Raw genomic sequence first — 23,845 nt, forward strand, 5'->3', positions numbered from 1 at the left:
GCACCCATTTCAGGTGTCTAGGTAGAATACTTCTAAGCCATGGAAGTCTTTATCCAGCATTATCGCTAAGACCTCCATACCATACTGATTTGAATTGTATATCTTATCTGAGAAGAAATACAACAGATGTTTGTTGCTGGCACAAGAGGTTGTGCCGTTATCTCATAGCAAAGTTCAGTTCCAGAGCTTTGTCCAAAGCCTTGAATATAGACAGCACGTGCTGAAATCTTGCAGTGGTGTCTTAGGTGATTTCCTCATGGTAGTTTGCACAGAGAAGCAGGAAGCTCATGCTTTTGCAGTTGAGAAGTGCTGATGAAAGGTGCTATCTAAACCCTAAATACTTTTAGTGATATTAATGCAGTAAAAGCATATTGAAAGTGCCCTCCTGCTAAGTATAAACTGTACTTGCCTTAACATCCACTTAAAAATATACTTCTTATAACAGCAACAAAGGCTTCTGAGCTGTAACGTATACATGAATTGGATTGCACAGATTGAGTAAAAAATCTTAATGCATGTTGAGGCAAATGAAAAAAGAGCTTCTATTCTGATTTGCTGAAGCCTTGGCTTATCTGTAACTCCACTACATGTGTTGTAAGAGTTGAATGTCAGTTAAAGGATGTCCATGTAGGCTGACTGGGCAGTACAGATCTTGCCCTTCTGCCCCTTATGTGTTTTCAGTTGCTACATGGGAAAAAAAAATTTCCTTGTGAAGGAAAAAAAAAGTAAAGGTGAGCACATTCGAGCTGGCTGACTGAACAGCAGAGCAGAAAGTGGGAGAGGCAAGCATATGTAAATGGCTTTATGCATGTTGCCGTCCTCTTTTTATGAACTTATTCATGCTCCAATTTAAAGACTGAGGTACATGATAATGTACTGCAGCTTAACAGGTAACTGAGAATCAGATCAGCCAGGGCAGTTCCCCAGATGTCTGTCTGCCTTTGGCTTGTAACAGATGGGACTGCATTAGCTTAGTGGTAAGGAGTGCGGAGTTAATGCAATTTATCTTATTTCTTTGAGCTTTGTGTGTGTGTAAAAATGCAGTTCAGCTGGTTCATGGTAACTTGTTAAGCTGCAGTGCTCTAGCTGAATAAGAAACACTAAAGTTTAGCTTTTTTTTCACGTTTAGTTGGAAAAATAACAATCCATTGTGTAGCATTGGATTAACGCTCACGTGGTTCATCAACTGAGACAGAACCTGTAGGGCTAGTTGCAAATCTTAAGATTTCTTTCAGCTGTTACCTTAATTTGCTCTTCTGATGTCTTAATCTCCTTGCCTAGTTAGTCCAGTATCTTTTCTTCCTTGCTCCTCCTCCAGTATGTCTGCCTTACTAGTTTTCAGGCAGTACTTACCTCCCCTCCTCCCTCAGTGTGTGTCTGTTTCTGCTCGTACTGTGTGATGTTCTCATTACCAGCGTACTGTTCCTGTCTCTTTGACCCACAGTCACATATACCTTCTGTAGCCTAACTTTTCACCAGATCTGCTTTCTTTTTCATCCTCAATTCTGCTACTATTGAAATTGCTTGCTAGTTTTCTTGCAGTCTCCCTGCTGGCTCCTTTGTCCAATCTTTCTCTCCTCCTGCTTTCTTTTTCCTGGTTCTGGTTTCTTTCTTTTTGCCTAGTCTTATTTCTTGTGTTTGGTTTCTGTCTCCTCTGCATTTGAAGTAGATAACTTGCTTTCTGCACTCCCTGGTGGGTATCCCAAGTACCAGGTGGGATCTTGGACAACACTTGGAGTCCATTTTTGGCATGGTACGCAAGCCTAGAAGTACAATTGCAGGGAAACAGTTACTGATAATCTCAGACGTGCCATGAATGGGTGGGAGAGTTTTCAGCTGTGAATCTGTATCGGATCTCTGCTGAACTCTGAAATGTGATTTCAGTAAGATTTCTAGCTGAAAGAGAGCATGAAAATAAAGGTCTCCTGTTGCTAGCATGTTATCTCAGTATGTGAAAGCATTAATTTCTCAAATAGTAGGAGACTGGATTAATTTTGTAACGGTGAAGCATCTTTCCATTCCCAGTTTCCTAAGATGGCTGTGTTGTTTGGGCACAACCTCACTGAACAATTTGATCCAAGATGAAAGTGCCAAGAAAAATATGAGCCAAATTGCTGATGTGCAAAGAAATTCTAGTGTCTCTGAGTGGGAAGTATCAGGAGGCCTTTATGTTGGACCGCGCTGCTGGCTGTAGTATCAGGGTTCCCCAGTATGGGTAGAGATTATGAAAGTATAAACTCTGACCTTTTCCTTTTTAAGTTGAAGCATAAAATGATCTTTCTGATTCAGATCATGTTACCCAGATATCCATAATCTTGGTTCATTAATGTAACAGTGTTTAAAATAGGCATTGTAGTTAACATTACTCAAGTGTGCAACAGATCGACTTTAACATTCCTAAAAACTTTCTGTTGTTCTCCTAATTTGTCCTAGACTGTTCATCGCCTTGCTGAATGTTGCTGTGCAGGATAACCTTCACTAATACTCTGTTAGCCACAGCTTCTAATCTCATTTGTTTTTCACAAGTAGTGTTAGCAGTAGAGTTTCTCACCTTAGTTTTCCTATCTCTGCTCTGCTTCTCTTCTTCTTAGCCTGCTCTGTCTTTATAATATCTTTATACTTTTAAGAATCGTTATTCTCTCAGGGAATTTTTGGTAGTCATTTTTTCCTACAGGTGAGGGGTTTGCAAACGAGGAAGTTCAGAAACAGCTGAACAGCAACGTAGGTTATTTTCTGAACCCTTAAAAGTGAAGAAGCTGTTTTTAGCCTTTTGCCTGCACTCAAGTATTGCTGTTAATTTCTGATGGAAAAATTGCTTAAAGAGTTCAGTGGGAATATCTTTAGAAGCGCTCGATGTATGCAATCGCTCTGTAATCTCATAAAGCCTGAAGCCCAAGGTGTTCAAATGGAGTACTACAGCATTACCGTGAGAAGTCTAGAATGAAATGTGGTGTGTTTGTACCCACTTAGATTTACTTAAAAGCATGTGTGGTTATCACAGTAATTGTCTTTGTCATAATGATTGCTGTAATTATTGTGATCGCATCTGTTATTGCCCAGCTGTAGTTGGGGATTAGGTTTTATTCAGTTGACACTGTGTAATTAGGGTCTTTTTATTTCTTCTTCAGTTGGCAGTTCTGCAAGTAGTAGTGCCACAAGGAGAGATTCTCTATCTACTAGCTCTGACTTGTACAAAAGATCTAGTAGCAGCCTAGCACCCATAGGGCAGCCATTTTACAATAGTCTGGGATTTTCCTCCTCTCCAAGTCCAATAGGCATGCCTCTGCCAAGCCAAACTCCAGGACATTCACTTACGCCACCGCCATCACTTTCATCACATGGATCCTCATCCAGTTTGCATTTAGGTAAAAAAAACAAAAACAAAAACGAAAAAAACAAAACACGTTTTGTTTGTATGTGTGTATGTATTTCTGTGTGTAAAATATGTGTTGCATAAGAGATGTCGCATTACCTTTGCTGTTAAAACAGTTTTGTAATGAAGAGGGCCCGTTCCTGAGGGTGGAAGAGCACAGTCAAATGGTCCTTGGTTTGACAGTGGAGGGCACTCAGCTTTTGTGTGCTGTGGCCAGCAGCTGATTTTTCTTCCCCTCCATAAGCCCGATAGAGAGCCCAGTAGGACTTACTGCTCCTTTTTGCATTGTTGCTTCCTGCAATATGATGGGCGGAGGTGCAGTATTCCGATTTGTACTTCAGTGTATTACTGCTTCGAGAACGCTTTAAGATGAGTTCTTTTTGTTGCACGGGGAAGTGATGCTCACTGCTGCCCCTTACCACGACAGTGTGGAAGAGTTCTCAATGTGATTCGTATTAAAAGGTAATTTGGAGTGGGTGAGCTTTATGGCCCACGTGCTGTGCCAGGAGCATGAGTGCTTCCCGCCAGCTGGTGGAAGAAAACAAAATGCACTTAATGAGAGAAATAGCAAAGGCTTTGTCAGAGGTGGCTCTTGGGTTATCAGAGCTATTTTTAAGGTATGGTGACAGTAGAAATTTGTCAGTGAGTCAGATGACGTGGGAGCCCAACCTCTGAAAAATAAGTAAGAAAACCAAAGTCCAAAGAAACTCCACCGTAGCCTACAGTCTGATTTTTAGAAGAGCGTGCCTCTGCACAGGGGCAACTTAGTGAAACTTGACCTTTTTTCACTGCAGATGTGGTCATTTAATTGGCGTGCTAAAGCTGCACTGGATGTAACACTGAGCTGAGTTGCCTGTTGCTCTGTTCAGGTGCACTCTGGCATGCACATGGTTCATGTAGCAGGCAGCATAACCCCTGAACTTCAGTTTACTGCAAATGAAACAGGAAAAATAACTGAAGTGCCCACCTACCAAAATACGCTTCAAGTGAGAAATGTGTGATTTCTGTAACAGTGTTAAAAGTAATTTAAGTATATTACGTTTACAGTTCAGTAATTCCCTTCATGGTTATGTGCTGAATACCCAAAGTAAAACTGGGCGAGGGGATGTTTCAGCACGTTTTATTTTTTTTACTTACCTTTTTTCCTTTTCCAGGTCTACAAAGTGCACCTTTGGGCTGAGACCAAGCATGGAAAGTTTCAGCCCAAATGGAGGCTTTTGAGAAAAGTTCTGAACATCTGACAATGGGGTTATCATGGAAATCTTTCTCTTTCTTTCTTTTCAAAGTACTCTCACAATAGTTTTCATATTACTGAAAACTATACTCGGAACAAAATTTGGAAGGCATTATCTAAAATTCAAAACGTTTAATGTTGTGTTGTTTTACATCCAATAAATGCTAAGCGAGCTGCAATCGCTACGGAAGATTGCCTCGGTCAGCAGAAATTGTTGATAAATACTGATTTGAATCCATTTCAGACTGTTTGGCAGTGTGAGCTGAGTGTAACAGTTTGATAAAATCGTTTACAAGATCGGTGTTTAAAGGCCAGAATGTACAGTTGTACTCTGAAAATTGACACAGCAGTTTTGGATTCCATGCTTGCTGCCTTTTCCACGCCAAGTGGACTTCATTAATGGGTGTACTTTTTGCTGCCTTAACCGAATCCATCTGAAATCTTGCAATGGAGGCTCCCTGAGATTTTTGCTTCCGCCAAAAATGCAGTGATTCATTTTTTAGCATTTGCTGGACTCTGCCCTTTGTGTTACTTCGTTGTGCAGTTGCATCCAAGGGGCACTGCTGCAAAAAGGTCAGCGCTTCTGCTGCTGCCTGTCCTGCTCAGCTTATTCTGCTGCATCCCTCAGCCACTCTGGGAAGATTTCTTGTTCTGTTCTCACATTTAAAAAGAAAAAAAGAAAAAAGAAACCAGCTTTTTCACCCAAAAAGAAGCAACACCTGCAATCAAACAGGGAGTATATTTTGAGAAGGGTGCGAATATCACGCAGTCACTTTTCAGAGTAGAACAACGTTGTAAGTTCACGTCTGCATGCAGTTTCATTGGTATTCTGATAATGCCTGTCAAACGCAGCTCTCCCTCCACTTTCAAAACTCGTCCTGCCTGCTTGTACGAACAGGTTCAGCTAAGTTTAACTCCTGTTTAAGATGGGCATCAAACTCGGTTGCTCCTGTTTCAGCCACCAGAACACTAGAGCACAATACTGGGGAAGGGTGCATGGTTTTATAACCCCTTTGTCAGACACTGCTGCAATTTGTAGCTTGAAAAAAAAAAAGCTTCCCTTTTACAAGAAACTTGTGGTATTTTGCTGTTTTTATCTCTTCTCATCAACTCTTAGCCAACATCCTAAAATAGAAATGCACTAATTACCTTGGTCTAGTGTCAGTTTCCCTTTATCTGAAGGGATATATCAGTTGTTTGTAACTGCTCCCTTACTGTAATTGGTTGGAGCAGCCAGGTCATGAATTTGAACTACCCTTTCACTCCCAGGGACAGAGATAGTATCTGAAGTGGTCTGAAAATTCCCTTGGGTTGGTAGTGCTTGCTTGGTTGGATGATACGTTGCCACATCTTAAGAACAGGATTTTTAACATCAGGACTTTGGGTGATAGCTGTTTTCAGTCTGTGCTCTTGTTGGGTCAGTGTTTTTGAGAATGGTCACTGAGTGAGAGCTGAGGCCCTTGGCATAGCGGCACGGATGGGAACATCACGTTGCCTCTCTGCTCTGTAGGACTAGGGCAAAGCAGGCCCAAGTACTGGCATTGCTCAGGGGGTACCTGTGCATCCGTCGGTGCGTGTGTGTGTAGTTCTGCTTATTTCCCATGTGAGAAGGGAATGTTTACTCATGTCAGCTGAGGATGAGACGGAGCTGATTCATTTTATGGACATAAAAATATTTTGTAGGAGTTGAGTTGAACGTGTTTATATGCTTCATTATGTTTTACTAGCAAATAATAGTGCCGACTGGACTGCGGTCTCCACGACAAATCTGTTGTACATCTTAGTTAGAAACGATTGAAAAGTGCTTTGGTAATAAGCACTAACAGGCTAGTGCTATAAAATAGACCTGCACAGGTACAGTTTTCAAGATTTTTAATGTTATCTTTTGTATTATAAATGCTGTCTAAAGTGGCAAGTTAGCAATTCAATGTGGTTTGTCTACTTAAAGCTTAGTAAGGCTCTTTTTTAGACAGCTTATGTCTTTTATGCCTCCGAGCCTCTTCTTCCCTATGGACTAGCCACTGGGATTTAGATTCAATTAAACTGTAAAACAATATTTGTTGCGTCGGGGTCCTCTTGTTACAAGATCAGAAGTGATAGCTAAGTGATTATGTGAAGAGCAAACTGCATGCTTTGTTCCCCAGCAGTTCGTGGTGCGTGGATGCGTTGGTTCCCGATAGCGTTCTGTTAAAATGTCAGTGTTTGCAGAGAAGCTTAGGTGTTTTATCCAGCAGGGTATGACTTTTTCCCAAAGAGTTGGTAAGAATTAACCTGTGTTACCTTTCTGGTACAGAGTCAGAGCCTGTAAAACAGCGTTAAGAGTTCTTGAAGAGCACAAGAATGTTGTAGGTTAACCAGGGGGAGTTGGGTAATGAAAGCTCAGGTTTCAGTTCTTCATTTCTATGCCGTTCCTGGTAGAAGCTCTCAGGAAGGAGGAGGCCACTTGGCCACTTGTCCTCAGTCTCCACACTAAGGCTTTACTGGTTTTGGACTGAGATTTCAACGAGGATATAATATTAAAGTCCACTGTATACGAGTGTATTTGCATGTAGTAAGTACCTGTGACAATAGGGCTTTATTTTGTGGGTTTTATTATTTTTCAAATCTGCACATTTGTCAGTGAGGTATAATTCTGCTGCAGGAATAAAAGATGACACAAGAAAAACTAATTACCTGTTAGAGTTTTTACAATAGCATCCAGGATTTTACAAGCTTAAGCTTGTTTGCTTTTGGAGTCTGACATGCTTGTAGGAATGGTGGATATATTTTATCCATCCCATATTATGATCTGCCTGATGTGATCATTTCAGGTAGTGCCTCAAGGTAGGCAGGAGTCTCTCAGTCACAGCATAGTCATCTTAAGCCTTAAAAAGGGACTGTTCCCCAAATTAAACCACGGAGTTCTAAACTTGGGAGTTTTACTGCATACGCACATTTGTTAAAAGGCAGTTGAGCTTAATAACTTCTGTTTTAATTTATATATGCATATATATAAAATGGTCAAACAATTCCTGATTCAAATGTGCATTTTGATTGCTTAGGCTAATTTGAACCCTTGCAGTTTGTGATCTTACAATTGAAACTGACCTGTTAGTTTCTGACACAGAATAGTGCATGTGAACAGCAAAGCAATAGATGCATCTCAGAGCCTATTTAGATTTCCTTTGAAATGGGCTTTGCTGCCCTCTCCTGGCAATGAATGCTGCTACTGCACAGCACATACAAAGAAGGTAGATTTCTTACATACGTTATAATCTAGATCCCAGTTTCCACATTTTCAGCAGCGTAATTTCCCTGTTGTTTAGAAGGCTCTCCATAGAAGAACCACTGTAGAGCATAATTCTGCATCCTGCTTCACCTGCGGGGTGCTGGGTTTCTTTTTCTTTTTTGTCTATTAGAGTAATGTCACTGTCAGCTCTTCTAATCGTGAGTCGGTTAGCAGTGCACTGTAATGCTGTTGCTTGGCCTTGTGAATACTTGAAGCCAACAGAAGGCTTGGCCTGGGCACTGTCAGCTGGTAGATTCATTTTTTTTAATCCATTTTGTATGAGAGCACCATTCAAACAGCACATACTGCAGTTTGTTTTAAATGCAAGTTCAGATCCTTCTTCTGGTGACTTAGACAGGATTTTCAGTAACTGTTTCACTTCCTAGATCATTTGTTGGGAAACTTTTTTTTCCAATCCATACTCCATAATTCTAGTTTGCTGTTTTTTTTTGGCAGTAGTAGAGTTGGGGTGTAATAGTCTGCATGTGTTACTTCAAAAAATCATAGTGTAGTTGCAAAAGATGAGTTGTTTTTGTGGTTATTGTGATGACTGCAGCTTGCTTTAGAGAGGACAGTGGCATTGTGTCTAATCTTAGTGATGGGAGAGCAGTGTGTGAGCAGAAATTCACAAGGCTGAGATGATAGCTGTTGGAGGGACAGCTAGTGAAGGAACAGGACATCAGCAAAGCTGTTCACTCCTTAGTAAGGAAAGTGAAAGCGTAGCGAAGGGTGCATGTTTTCACAGCCAGGCAAGGAGTGGATGCTTTAAAAGAAGCTTGAGTTTAGTGTACCTGCTTATTGTAGAGTTAAGTAGAGCGTTCTTATTTTCCTGTTTTGAAGTTCGACGTATTTAGTGCTTACAGAGAGGTAGCAGAATGAAAGCCTGGGATGCTGTAGTCATCTAATTTCCTGCAGGACAGGTGCAGCATGGCAAGAGGCATCACATGTGCCTTCCCAAAAACGCCCTTTCCCACTATAAACTGTCAGAAAGGGACCTCAGCAGGGACTGAAGGGTAGTTCAGATTCCATGGTCTGTTTTGAAACAATTGGCTACTGCTACTAACAAGAGTATGAATCACTGTTGCTCACAAGAGGAAATCTGCCCACTAAGCTAAGGCTCACCCAGTTCTAGTGTATCTCTAGGCCTGAGTGGGTGACCTGCTTCATTATGGTCTTCTAACGGGATGTCTTTTCCTGGTGCCCCTCACATAAAAATGAGGAGGAGAACGGCTTTATTTCTTGGAAGATAAAGCTGTCCAACTCCTCAAATCAAAATGAGGTAAATATAAATAATAAGACAGCTCCGTTGTTTCCTTTGGCTCCAGGGTATCTGTAGTTCTAGTACACTTGATGTTTTGCTGTTGTTTATTTTCCTTATGGCTTTTACTGACAAAACCGCTTCCTTGTAGGAGGACTCACAAATGGTAGTGGTCGCTATATTTCTGCAGCACCTGGAGCAGAAGCAAAGTATCGCAGTGCAGCAAGTACCTCCAGTCTTTTTAGCTCCACCAGTCAGCTCTTCCCTCCTTCACGCCTTCGTTACAGTAGGTCTGACATTATGCCTTCTGGACGTAGCCGACTGCTGGAAGATTTCCGAAATAATCGTTTCCCTAATCTTCAACTGAGGGACCTTATTGGGCATATTGTGGAATTCTCTCAAGATCAGCATGGTTCTAGGTAATTACCTGAGGGAAGTGAATAAATTAAGAAGCTTTTACTGCTTTGATTCTGTCACGTTAGTGTGAAATGTTTGAGTGAGCTGGGGGTCGTCTTAATACAGAGCGTCCCACGAATTGGAACGCGTGCTCGTACGCTGACCTTTTTCCTTTCTGGGGAGTTTCATTATAATGGGTAGTATAAATGCAGCTGCTCCTAGAAGTGTTCAGGTTAGAAGTAGCCTTATAACTCAACTTGTAAACTCTAGTATGTAAGCATCAAAAAGGTGTTGATTAAGAAACCAAAATATCTGGCATGTGGAATGTAAAGAACATTTTTTCAGCAATACATCATCGGGTACTTAGCTAATCTTTTCATCTTTAATATCTTTCAAATGAAAGTTTCTAAGGATCATTACACTGAAATGCATTCTTTCATATGCAAAGGCACTACTTTCGTTTTAATAAGCTTTATTATGTTTAATGCCTGCTTCACAGCTTTGAGGTGTCTCATTGAAGCGGTGTTTCGAGAGGTTTTCCTGTTGTTCATGTAAAGCGTAATGTACATTTTTTTGCACTTAGATTTATACAGCAAAAGCTGGAGCGAGCCACTCCAGCTGAGCGCCAGATGGTGTTTAACGAGATCCTGCAAGCCGCCTATCAATTGATGACTGATGTGTTTGGAAACTATGTAATACAGAAGTTCTTTGAGGTAAGAATAACACTTGAGTGTATGAACAAAAACATGAATGGAAAACTGTAAAGTCTGATTAAATGTAATATTTTTTTGCTTAACATTATAGCAGATTTCTACTGCACTCTCACTGTAGAACCTGAGAGTCACACGTGTTCTCTGTTCTGTTCCCTCTGCTTTATTCATAACAGACCTGAGGACTATAAGCATGCTTTTTTCTTTGCCCTGGTGATGCATATGTTAACAAACAGCATAGGCTGCACACTTGGACTTTGCAAGTCTTTCAGCTTACTTTACACAGCCTTTAAGCAGATGGTGGGGAACACAAAGATTTGAAGGATATCTGTGTTGGTACTGAAGGATACTTGCATCTTGGCAAAGAGCGGGCCTGGAAAGTGCTCTTGTACCCAAAGAAAAAGATGTGTTGAACTTTGTCCAGTGCTGTATATGAGGGAACTCACATGGAGATGTATTTTGAGGAAGATGTCATAAAATACATCCAACTAGTATTTCAAACAGTTGTGTGTTGGTTTTTTTAATGGAAAGCTATGGGGTAGACAAAAGCTATCAAAGTGGTGCAAAATTCAGCATATGGAGAAAAGAAAAGGCAGTGCCTGCTTGCAAAACAAATACGTGTAGAAATGGTATGTAGCATAGTGTATGTTGCATCAAGGACCATGTCAAGTACTTGGTGAGACTGTGAGATGCCTAATTAACAGAAAAGTTCAGTAACAAATAAGGTGCTTGCTGTAGATAGGAATTAATTTGTAATGAGTAACCTACAAAACAGTGTGCTTATTCTTTTGTCTTGATGTTCTTCTTAGAAAGCCAGAATGTCTTCTGAAAAGTGTGGCTGCCATCCACTGTGCAGCTGCTTGGTATCTCTCAAGAGTTACCAGTTGCTGTTTTTTTCTCCCTAATGTCAGGTTGGATGGATGAATGGATGCATAGATCATTATTGATAGTTGGGAGTTATTTTCATCTTAATTTTATGTTCTGAAGAGTTCTGAAGAAAACGTGGAAGCCCTTGGTTACATATGATCATTTAAGTAGGAAGTAGATCTTTTTTGAGCCTTTTCCAGAGCTTTAGGTGACTACAGGTGTCGGCTTCAGCAAGTCTCAGCAGCGCTGAATGAAGGTTACAGATGCAGCCCAGCCCATGTCTCCCTTGTGGCCTCTTGCCCTGTGGGAGCACAGCAGTTTGTGTGACTTGGCTGGAGGGATCTGGGAAGTGACCAGGCTGAAAACATTTCCAGTACATTTACATTATTCTGAAGCCTGACTGATGGCTTCTGTGTTCACTGTGGAGCAGTACTGAAGGTTGTAGGGGCACTGTGGGCAACAGCTAGGTACTGCTGAAAAATCTTGGTTGAGTTATACTCTAGTACAGCCAGTGTATAAAACCCAAAGGAAAATCCATGTTATTTCTTGACTTTTTCCAGAATTCTTGTAGTAGGAATGATCCTTCAAGACACCTGAAGTTAGCATATGGTTGCTGTAGGGACTACAGCTTCTTTCTTCTGTTATTTTCTCTTTCCTCTGTTACAGCTTACTGTAAGGTAACATGACCAGTGCATATCTGAGATCCTGGAGAAAACGTGATTCTAATTACTATGTTACAGTAATCTGATGTAATTAATTTGGCTGATAACATTTGTCCCAGTAAGTGGGATATATCATTCTAAATGTTAATCTGTGTTCCTACGGATTGTCAAGTATAAACTCATTAATTTTTTTCTACTGCCCTTGAAGTCCCACATTTGAAAGCACACACTGTACTGGAATGTAGAATACTACAGAATGTTGAATTTAAGGGAAAACAACAATAATGAAAAAGCTTCTGGTAAATATACCCATCAAAAATAAAGGGAAAAACCATCCAAGGCATGGTCAAGAAAATTCTTATTCTGTCGTGTGAATTCCATCATGCTTCATGCCTTATTTTGTTAACAGCATCTTTTGTTTTCTTTTAGTTTGGAAGCCTGGATCAAAAGTTAGCCCTAGCAACACGCATACGTGGCCATGTTCTGCCATTAGCCCTACAGATGTATGGTTGTCGTGTTATTCAGAAAGCACTTGAGTCTATCTCACCTGACCAGCAGGTAATTGTAAGTTAGAACAGTATTTTTTTTTAATTTATTTTGTTTCAGTTTAATTTCACCTGCTTTTTTTTACTTGCTTGAATTGTTGATCATTCCCTTCATTATAAAAAGAGAGACAAAAAATAGTTAAAAGTGCTGAGATCCACACAGGTAGATCACCAGTAAGAGGAATAGTGAATAATTACAATGAAGAGGTAATTCCTTTGAGAAAAAAATCACTGTGAAGACAAAGATAATCTTTTTTTCCAGAACGAAATGGTGAAGGAGCTGGATGGTCACGTTCTGAAATGCGTGAAAGATCAAAACGGGAACCACGTGGTGCAAAAGTGCATCGAGTGTGTTCAGCCACAGTCGCTCCAGTTCATCATTGATGCATTCAAAGGACAGGTAGTGTTAACAGTTCATTTCTTTTGCTGTAGAGTTGCTTTGATTCACAATTTGCTTTTGGCATTGTTCACATATACGAGACAGCATTTGGCACACTTACAGTCAGCTAATAGTAAGCTGCGTAGAAGAAGAGATGGTAAAATGGAAAAGCTGTTAACAGATAGGATAGTTGGATGCTTTAAAAAGATGGATGTTGGAGGTGAGGCTCCAGAAAACCTCTTTGGATGTGCTGTAAAAGGCAGTAGAAGTATTTGGCTTATGGCCAGGCTGTTTGAGTTTTGTGATGTGCCACTTTAAATTTCCTTTCTAACTTCTAGTGGCTATTTTTGGTGTATCTGATCTGTAGCATACACTTCTCATTATAATTTCCTCTCAATTTTTTTTCTTTTACTTACCTTGCAACTCTGTTTTCCAATTAACATCTACTGTTATGGAAAATCCTTTGAAAAAATATTAATCTTTTCCCTACGAACTGGGCTGGTGTTGAGTGAAGGGGAGGAAGGTGTTTGTTTAGTTAAGGTTCTTTCGTTTGCTGTTTCCAACAAAATTGTATTTATAAAAGATTGGTATTGTGCCGTGGGCTAGAGAATATGTTACAACTAAAGAAGATTGTAATACTGTGACAGACTTGTTCTTGTGTAGTCTCAAAGAATTGTAAAGATGCACTGACGTGGCTGTTAGTGAATTTTACTTGGCTGGCTGACCATGTGTGTTTCTTAACAAAGCGTGATAAAGTTCTCTCACACCACACAACAGCAGTACCAGAATGGTTGTGGTGCTTGCTGGTAGGTGGCTTACTAAGGTGTGTAGGGTAGGGTCTTTCTGTATCAAAAATGTGTACAGAGTAGATGAGATGCAGTTTCTAAAATACAAATAGAGCCCAACTGGCTAAAATACAACTGCTTGCTTGTTTGGGCTTTAGTCACGTCACAGGACAGTACCTGCCTTTATTACTCACCCATGTTGTCTGAGTCTTTGTCTAATCAGACAGGATTCTTTGTTCAGTTCTGACCAATAATGAACTTTAAATACCTTGAATTAATCCTGGAAATACAAACCCAACTCTGAGAGAAATAAGGAAAAAGCAGTAAGGAAGATTACGACTATGTGTTTATAATGCTTAATTTGTGAATGTTATATACATAAGAGGGAATACGAACGTTAGCTACAGAAATTTAACTCCTTTCTGTGGAAAGCAAGATCTTCAACTTTGAAATGAAAAACAAAGTTAAAAGGAAAACTTGAGAGGTGAACAGTGTTTAATTAAGGATCAGAGTTTCAAGAGTTTATTTGCACCTAAGTAAGTAGGAGCATTGTGTTGACAACTTGAGTTCTTAGGTAGTTTGATTTGTGCTTGACACACACACACAGAAGAGGTGGAATTCTGATATTAGGAGTCAAAGCTTGTATAATTTTAGTAGAAGTAGTTGGCAAGTTCAGTTCCATTTCGAGCACAGAATTGTTAGCGCATCTGTAAACTTCAGCTGGGTTTAACTTCAGTTTGCAATTCTATTTTAAGGTGTTCGTGCTTTCAACTCATCCATATGGCTGTAGAGTAATTCAGCGTATTCTGGAACACTGTACTGCTGAGCAGACTTTGCCAATTTTAGAAGAACTACATCAGCACACAGAACAACTAGTGCAGGTTAGTGTGTGCATTCCTTTCAGTAGTGCCTGGTACAGAGTTCTTGTGTTATTGTAATTAATTCCTGTGTCATAGTGTATGAAATAGCTTAAATGAACTTGCCTCTTTTTAGTGTTGTAGATATTGATTTTTGTCTTTTTTTCCTTCCATAGTTTTAATGAAAATGAATTTGGAAGTTGGGAGGCAAAGAAGATATAAAAAGCCTTTTTCTTACACTTTTGGCTGTAGCTTCAAGTATACGTTGTAAATGCACAGATTTAGTTTGTTGTGTTTGTGGTTGTTGTTTTTTTTTTGAATTACAAAGTTCACCTATTTGTAGTTTACCTTGGTTCACTCTCCTGCCCTTCAGATAACTTCTAATAACATCTGAACAGAAATATGTTGTCAAAAATGCATGTTCTGCATATTGAGACAAAAATAGGGCATCTTTTCTAAAGGAAGACCGGGCCAAAGACCTTGTGCAGCACGATTTCCTGTCTTGGTCTCAAACAAACTGCTTTGATAATGAATCAGTTGAAAATAGTGGAGGGACTCGTGTTGTTCAGTAGGAATTTCCACTGGACAAAAGGCAAGAACTGCCTTTGCCTTGTATTCACAGCCTAGTTCACTTCTCAGAAGTTTATTGTATATGAAATCTCTGTTAAACTGTAATTGACTTGGGGAACCAAAGTTCAGAGAGATATTAGAGCTGATAAAGAATGATGATATCAGTTTTGAAGGCTTGTTTCTGTAGGAGGATGTAAGGTACTCCAGCAAAATGCCCTTTTGACAGATTCTTCCTGTTTTCCATGTAAAATTAGCGATCTGTTGAGTAGTTCTTGCTGCAGTATATTTTGCATCCCATTGTTTTCATGGTTGTTGCATTTTTCCATATATCTCTGCAAATAACAAGTTGAAAGTTGACTCAAATAAACAAAAATCTATGTGCATGACTTGGTATGAACACAAAAGAAAATTGAAGTCATCTTATTTTCAGGATCAATACGGAAATTACGTTATTCAACACGTACTGGAGCATGGTCGTCCTGAAGACAAGAGTAAAATAGTTTCAGAAATAAGAGGAAAAGTTCTAGCTCTGAGTCAGCACAAATTTGCCAGGTATTGCACTGCTTTCATTATTCAAGGTTCACTCACCTTTTAATGCTGTAGTATTGGATTTATCTACTGTGTTTCAAAGAGGATGTGATATTTTACCCCATGTGTAACGTGGTTTCTGAAATACTGTGTATAGAGGTGGACAGTAGTGGAAAATACCAGATTTGAGGAAGGGCCAGGGGAAATGCTGTTCTAAAGTAAAATAAATGAGATTTCATGGTTTTTTGGTGTGGCTTTCGTTCACTTTCTACAAGAGCATGAAAAGGACACACGTAAAGATCACCAGAGCCAGCTGAAAAAGCTGTCCTGGAAGTTGCTTGATGATGTGCTGCCAGTGAGCTGGGATTTCCTTGCTGTCTGTCGGTCCAATCAAGCAATTTCCAAGCATAAGAAGGCTAGCTGTAAAAGTACTGCTTAAGGCTGACAGGAATTTAATGCACTAGGAAGACTCCAAGACTATGAACTACTCTAAAATTAGAGCCTAAGAGTCATCCTTAAATGTTTTTTCCTGAAATATCCAGGTATGTGCCTTTTGCTAAGGAAAATACGCTTCAGAGTTTGTCCTGGATGATAGAGTGAGATTAGCTTTGTCATTAGCATTTAGTAGAAATGCACAATATTTTGAGGGGGCCATTTGTTTTAAAAATCAGTTGTATGCAAAGTAGCAGCTTTGTTTGGATTTTATTTTTCTTGGCTTACATGGAAATATTCATGTTCTTCTCTTTGAACTTGCTTAACTTCTGACGTACAAACCTAGGACAGGAATCACTTAGCTGGCTTGATGGTGTTTTCAGCTTCTGAGATTTCTGGAAGTCATGAACTTGATCTGCATAAATATTTAAAAGTTTCTCTGACCAGTCATGATCCTGAGAAGGTTCTTTATTCAAAAAATTAGAGTGCTTCATATCTACCTTTCTTTATGTGCCCTAAAAGGGTCCATAGATAAAACCAGATATACTAGAGTACATATGCAACTGGAAGAACAGCGTCTGCGTAGGTTGCTCTGAAAGTAATGCCTCCCATTTATTCCCATGTAAGCTACAACCAATACAAAGAGTGTGAAAACACTGTTTGATAGAGAATATTCTCAGCTACTGTGTGCTGTTTTTCAACTTAACCACCACCATTAGCACTCATTTTCACCAGTGATGAACAAGAGCCTGCATGTCCTGCTCGTAAAAATCTGCACTAGTGGTGGTCACCCACTGTTTCGCATCATTGCTAGGAGAATGTTGCCCAAGCAGTGTTATCTTTCATTGGCCCAAACATGTGGAAGTGAGAAGGTGCGAAATCTGGACCACGTGGTGGGTGAGGTAGGACCATCCAGACAAGATGTGCAGTGTGCTCCATGATCTCCAAAATGGTATGGGACCTGGTGTTGTCACGTGGCCCTAGAAAGGTTCTTTTCTTCTCTGGCCTTACTCTGGAAGCTGAAGCATTCAGCTTAGTCAGCACTGCAGTGTAGTGCTGAGGGTTGATGGTCTGTCCAGGTTCTGTGATGTGCAGAACGATCACCTCTGTTCTATCCCAGAAGACAGTACCCATCACTACTCACTGCCGTTTTGATGCCAGCTCGTAGTGGTGACACCACGTCTCATCACCAGTAATGATGTGATCCAGGAAACTGTCACCTTCAGCCTCGTTTTGGTTCACTAAGAAATCCTGGCAAACTCAAACACAGTGTTCTTTGTGTCCCTTTGAGTGCAGTCATGGGACCGAGCTGGTGCAAGCTTTGTGATGTTCCAGTGTTGCCACCATCATTTCCAATACATTGCAGCTGATAATCAGCTCTGTATGCAGTTCCCTGTTTGTAATCTAGTGATCCTTGTGGATGAGCTGATTGAGATATCCTTATTTTGTTGGTGTGACACCTGTGCACGGCCATCTGGATCACGTCAAAATGTGACGTGATATTGGTGGGAAGGCTCAGCCTCTGTTACTCTACCAACATCTGCCTCTGCTGTCATGGGCCAACGTAACAAAGAGGCATTACTTTCAGAGCAGTCCTCATGTGATCGTTCCTCTCCTTTAAGAATCAGAAGATGACTTTTGCTAATAATCCTTTGCCTTCCTCTGCTATTAGGAAGTAAGAGTTGGAAATTGGGACTGAATGTATTTAAAATGGACTCTTCAGTGGCATTTAATATTGCTACTTGGAAGAACGTTGCGTATCAAGTCATAGAATCCATTTGTCTTGTTTTTCAGCAATGTGGTAGAAAAATGTGTAACTCATGCTTCTCGTGCTGAAAGAGCTTTACTGATTGATGAGGTCTGCTGCCAGAACGACGGTCCTCACAGTGCCTTATACACCATGATGAAGGACCAATATGCCAACTACGTTGTTCAGAAGATGATCGATATGGCCGAGCCCGCTCAGCGGAAGATAATAATGCACAAGGTACATTCTGGTATAGTTCTCTTGGCTAGGAAAAACCTCTCCACAATTATACTGCTTTATCTGCTAGAATTCTTTTCCTTTTAGTTAAAACTAGCTAATCTGCAATCTAGAACCAAGTGTGTAAATGATAAATTCAGGGGTGGGTGTGCACTGAGCACTTTTCTGTGAGCTAAAAAGGTAAACCTGTGGAGAAGACTTCAGAGATAAATTTCATGTCCTCTCTTCGAGTCACCTTTCCTATGAAAATTCCTTTGAATTTAGAAAACAATAGTACTTGTCACTTTTCTTAAAATCACAGAAGAAATACAGGCGTCTCTTGTTGCTGGTGATAAAGAGCTCTGCAGTTGTCATCCTGTCCTCTTTTTGCCCCGGCAAAATAAAATCCAAAGCCAACTCTCATGATTCCTAACATTGGGGCACATTTTCTAGTTAAGAATGTCCGGAGAGGACCAGAAATGCCCCATTAGCCCTCGGCTGAGTAACGTGGAGTGTATTCCTGCAGGAGCTCTGCTTCCCCACTGCTGACAGGGCACTCCCACAAAAGAAGCTTCCACCCCTTTCCACTTGCGAGCTCAGCAGGCTGCTCCCATGGGAAAGCTCATTTTTGGGGGTGGTTCTGCATTGCTCTGGTTTGCTGCGCTGCTGTGTGCCCCGCTGCTTCAGTACTGGGTCAGATTCAGCCAATGCAGGGAAGCAGCTGGGCAGCCCAGCTTCACCTGCCTCTGGGTTAGGTGACGTGTGGGAATGGCACCATCTGTGTGGTGGTTCTGTCATGTGGTGGAGTGTTTTGTTGGCTTCCTCAGTCATTTGTCGACGTTGTGTGATCCACGGTGTGAAGTCTGCAAAGTGGAGTCATCAGCTGAACACCTGTAATATGAGAGGTACCTCAGTTGCTTGGTGATTCAGCGTCACCCATTTTACACCTTTCCGGAAGCTTCCATAAATGTGAAAGGACAGGCTTCATGCTGGCTGGTTCTTTTAATGTGATTGTGACTCTGCTTAACCATCTGTGGAGAAAAAGTAACGAGTTTCTTCCTGCAGATTCGACCCCACATCACAACTCTGCGTAAATACACCTATGGCAAACACATTCTGGCGAAGCTGGAAAAGTATTACCTGAAGAACAGCGCTGATCTGGGGCCAATTGGTGGACCACCCAACGGGATGCTGTAGAAGGCAAAAAAACCAGGAAACGGAAGAGCAGTTTTATTGTGAATGATCAAAACGTACAACTTAACTATAAATGTTCTGATTTTTTTAAATCTATTTATTGACTTTGTTCATCCATTTGTAAAATTTTTATTCTTTTGTATATTTTTGGGGAGTGAATTATAAAAAAGAAAAAAAGAAAAATCTCCAGCCCTGATCAGGAGACCTATCAGATTGGGTGGCTGGCAAAGCACAGAACGCCTGTATATGATGTAATTGTATCAAAATAGCTGTCACATATTTTGTAAATTTTTACCTTGTAAAGTCACTGAAATAGTTTTTAAAGGGAAAAAGTACAGTATTCTTTTAATACACTGGCTCGCAATCTGGTAGGTCTGCCCAACGTCATAGCACAACAGATTTATAGAGTTGTATATAGAATTGATCCTTATTTTTCCCTTTTGTGTGAAGTCTTTTATACCAGATTGAGATGGACCGGCCGCATAAACATCATTTCACGTGTTGAAAAGTTAAGTTGTGTTTTGGTGGTTCACAACGTACGATCCGAATAACGAACGGGGCACAGCAAATTGAAGCAGAGAATGACAAAACATGGGAACCTGAAGAGGCAAATCTCGCCACTTGCTGTGGACAGTTGTTTGTTCTTTTTTACTTAGTGCCCTTAGGTTTTCTCTAGCGACATATTAAAAACAACAGTGCTGTATATACTTACATATTTAATTGTTGTACAAGGCAGAGGAATCAAGTGGTGGTGGTACGTCCACCAAGCACGCCGTTGGGAAAGGAGTGAACCCTGTATTAACTTTACAGTTGGTTTTACAATGCAGGAAGAGATCTGTATTTTTTTATTTTGCAGATAGAGGCGTAAGGATTGGAGAGCGTTGAGCATTTCTTTTGCTTTCTCACTGTAGATGCAAACAAATAGGTATTGATGAAGAGAAGAGGGGCCACTGACAAGTAAACTCGATAGCTCAACATTTAAGCATGATTGATTAAATATCCAGATAGCTTTTTTGCTTCCTATAAATATATGCATTGTATACGTGTAGGTAATAGGTGTAAGTTTACAGTTTGGAAACAAATCTCGTTTCGATGTTTATTACAAGCCTTGCTAATTTAGTAGTGATGCTTACCTTGGTTGTACAGATGTACATTTGTAAACCTTCATGCTGTAAATGTAATTTGTTTTACCCTTTTTTGGGACAAAAATTTGCATTTTAGTGTATATTCATATCCCCTTCCCCTTTCTCTCCCTGGCATATAGTGTTGTATAATGTAAATTTATTTCAGCAAATTAAGAGTGATTTTTTTAAATTCTATCTTTATATGGTTTCAGAAATACGAACTGGCTTTTTTTTGTTTTTGTTTTTTTTAACTATTGTGAGAAACATTATGTTTTGTTTACAACATAGCTGTTGATCCTGTTCATACGGACACTTCGGGAAGTCAATCTGTTCAAATTTTAAGTTGGGATAATAAGCATAGTGAGAAAGAAGTGGACTGAAAACTTTGGTTATCGCAGAAACCAATGCTTCTTCCATCTTAATAAATGTGGCATGATTTTTTTGTACAGAAGAGTACTGTATTTTTGAATAGCCTTCTCCCAGCGGAAAGCAAATATGTATGATACTGTCGATTTTTTTCTCTGGACATAATGACATTGTAACAGTAACATGAGATGATGTACATTTACAAGCGGCCTTATGTACATTTCCCAATGATCTTTTTAAGGCAGAGTTGTGACCATATGTGTATAATTAAAATCCTTTTTAATCCTTTGCCTATGGAAATATTTTGGAAAAAACAGAAAACCAAAAAAAAAAAAAAAGATGACTTTGTATATTCAGTTTCTGAAAGATAAAGAAAGTGCTTTGTATGTTGTTGAAGTAAGTATTTTGTTTGACTGAAAACAGTCGTTCGGTGGCGTAACCGGAGGCTGCGGTGGCCGCCGTGCGTGGGGAGCTGCATCTCAAGCAGTGCTCCAGTAAAAGGCCGCAGCAGTAGGGCGCTGGTCTTGAGGAAAGAAAACAGGGGTGTGAACTCGTGTGAGGAACCAGGTTGTGTTACTCTCTGTCAGGTTTACGTGAGTCTTTTTAAAGCATACATCTGGGTTGCTACTTTTTTCTTTGTACTGGTAGCGTTTAAGTCAGGAATAGGCAAATGGCAAAGCGTGCTCTGGCCAACTTTCATCTGCATCTGTCACCGAATGCCCGCATCGAGTGACGTAGTGGGCTGAGTTACTGTTAATAACCGCATCTTGAATTGCCAAGTTGTTCTTGAAGGGCAGTTCACGATGTTCCTTTCAAGAGCTACAGGCCTTGCCATCGGAGCCAGAGCTATCCTGTAGTCACACCAAGGATGGCGCTTGAGCAACTCACCTGAATGCATTAATTCTCTTCAGTGAGTATTTTTATCCTGTGTACAAACGCTGTCTGTTATTATCTGCAGAGCTGACGTTGTCTCTGATACGTGAGAGGTTAAATTAGGCTTTGGGGAATGGCCAGGCAGAAACTGGCCGTGTCTGAGCACGTTGGCCCTGTAGCACTCACGCCATAGTTGAATTGAATCAGTCCTGTAACTGTCATCCTCTGTGCTTTCAGTACCTTGAAAGTAATCTTCCACTTGCTCTCCTGAAGTACCATTTTGCACAAACTATATCCAGGAACGTGAAATTCACTGGGTCTCCTTTCAACTCTTGTAGGCTTTGGGTAGAACCACTAGACTTCTTTTTTTGCTAAAATACCGCTTTTTGATATCGATTGTTTATGGACCAGTTTGATTAGGTTTGATTCCAGGTGGCTCATATTAAATAATGTAATGTTCACATGTATATACTGTAAAAATCAAAATGAAAATGTGTTAATAACACCGTGTGAAATACATCTGGTCTTGTGTTTTTCCTCTAGGAAACCAGCCGTTCCTTTTATCCCCAGTTCTGTGACTTGTCTGCTTGGAAACTTTGCAGAGGCACTCGATTCCTTTTCCAGCGTCGGATGAGAGTTGGTCAGTTATTCCAGAACCCGGTATCCCAGAGGTCACTTCTGAGCTGCAGAGCCTTCACATCATCCCACAAAAAGCGTTTACTGAGGGGTGGATAAGGCTGCAGCTTCGCCCGTAGTTCTGACACCAATGAAAGCACAGCGAGTTCTTGAGCATTTGGGAGGGCTGTGGTTGCTGGCTGCTCTGTCACTGTTGGATCCACCATCTTTGGTTACTGCCCAGGAGGTTTTGCAGAGGACTGGTGGTGGCTTCAGGAGAGGAGCAAAGGGGTCTGAGTGCAGCACAGCAGGTTTGCTTGTTGGTACTGAACTAATGCTCTGAAGTGGTCCCTCAAGGCAGCCATACTGCCACTTCCATTGCAGGCTGCTAGATCTAAGCTCCTGAGGCCACAGCCCCTAGGTGTTCTGGAATGCTGATGGAGATTTAGAGGCAGATGGAGTGGCTCTTCCCTCTGCTGTGAAGAACAGGCAGTTTTCCTTGTGCCTGGCTGCGTGGCAGCGTGCTGATGGCGCCGATCTGTGGTGCCTCCTCCAGCCCTCTGGATGCAGCCTGCTCCTCTGCATGCTGGCTGTGCAGTTAGCGAACTCACCCTGCAAATAAGATGACTGAATTAGTTTCCTTTTATCAGCCTCAGGGTTTTGAACCCACCTTTCTCACTTCACAGGAGTATGTCCTAACCGCAAGGAGTTGGGCAGGTTCACTTTCTGCTCCTAGATTTGGGCTGGGCTTGTAGCACAGCTTGAGCCATTCATTGCATCACGAGCAGCACAAGACGGAGCATGACTGCTGAGCATGCAGGTGGGAGTGGGCAGGTTCTGCTCCTGAGATCCTTGTCTGCATCTGATTCTCCCAGACTCAGTTAATGTAAAACAGATCTTGGGAGCGGCGTGCTCCCATCATTACCATACTGGAAATGGTCCTTGAGGCTTTTCATGTTGCAGCTGAAGTGTAGGAAGGAGTCCAGTCCCTAGAGATCCTCTTCGTTTTGTGAGGAAGAACCAACGTATGTGTGAAGTGTACACACTCTCGCCAGCATTAGTACTTGTGGAGGCCCTAACCAGCTTCATTTCAGCTTCAGACCTGCCCGGAGGGCTCACACTTCCTGGCAACACTGCAGCCCTTTCCCAGCTCAGCTGCCATGCCTCTCCTAGCCCGGCCCAAGGGGAATGAGGAGAGACCATTCCCCATCCCTGGCACAGCAGTGCTCAGGTGTGGAGGCTGTGGAAGGCTGGCTGCTTGGCTGCTGATCGTGGGGCTGATTCACACAGGTAATCCTTACTCCCTTTCCTCTATCAGAGCTGCAGTGCAGCATCAGAAAGCGTACTGGGGGCTTCCTTGCACAGGATCAGTCCAGGAGGAGAGCATCCAGGAGAGCGTGTGCTCATACCAGCCAAAGTCCTCGGTGAGGATCTGCTCTTTTCTCTCTGCAGGGCTCAGTCACGGTGGGTTTGCCTCAGCCCTTTGCATGCAAGCTGGCTTCCAGAGGCTGATAGAGCATTCAGGGCAGTCACTCGTTCAGCAAGGGTTACGGAGCGCTGAACCGAGCTGAAGTGCTTAGGACAAACTCATTGCCAACTGCAGAACCAATTTCCCACTCCCATGTGGGGGACAGGATGAATGGAGCAGTTTCCTCTTGTCAGATCCAGGCTACACACTGATCTCATTCAGCTCTTAAAAAGCCTTTTTGTTTGAAAAGCAGCTATCTTAAGTACTCCAGGTTTCACATGACATCTCCTATTTCCTTCAAATGTCATGTGTCTCATGAGAACGTGGGGTTTCATTATTCATCCCGCCTGGGGAGCACCACGAGCCCGGATCCTGCTG

At 41.3% G+C, this 23,845-nt stretch overlaps 1 protein-coding gene across 8 annotated transcripts in view; it reads left to right on the top strand.

The window, feature by feature from the left end:
• Window positions 1-19,204, top strand: part of PUM2 (pumilio RNA binding family member 2) — a 55,953-nt gene extending 36,749 nt beyond the window's left edge. For 3 of the 8 annotated variants that reach the window (XM_065730658.1, XM_065730660.1, XM_065730659.1), the window contains exons 13-21: window positions 3,129-3,365; window positions 9,285-9,552; window positions 10,113-10,242; window positions 12,198-12,332; window positions 12,576-12,713; window positions 14,233-14,358; window positions 15,335-15,456; window positions 17,659-17,851; window positions 18,893-19,204. In XM_065730658.1, coding sequence (XP_065586730.1) covers window positions 3,129-3,365; window positions 9,285-9,552; window positions 10,113-10,242; window positions 12,198-12,332; window positions 12,576-12,713; window positions 14,233-14,358; window positions 15,335-15,456; window positions 17,659-17,851; window positions 18,893-19,024 — 1,481 coding nt within the window. In that variant the 3' untranslated portion in view covers window positions 19,025-19,204. Of the gene's footprint in view, window positions 1-3,128; window positions 3,366-9,284; window positions 9,553-10,112; window positions 10,243-12,197; window positions 12,333-12,575; window positions 12,714-14,232; window positions 14,359-15,334; window positions 15,457-17,658; window positions 17,852-18,892 lie in introns of those variants that run through there. The other 5 variants (XM_065730661.1, XM_065730662.1, XM_065730663.1 and 2 more) reach the window with 4 other exon arrangements.
• Window positions 19,205-23,845: the final 4,641 nt, after the last annotated feature.

The sequence above is a fragment of the Cyrtonyx montezumae genome, unplaced genomic scaffold, assembly GCF_038088225.1.
Source record: "Cyrtonyx montezumae isolate F1298 unplaced genomic scaffold, pur_monq_1.0 scaffold_13, whole genome shotgun sequence".
In the NCBI taxonomy this organism is placed as follows: Eukaryota; Metazoa; Chordata; class Aves; order Galliformes; family Odontophoridae; genus Cyrtonyx; species Cyrtonyx montezumae.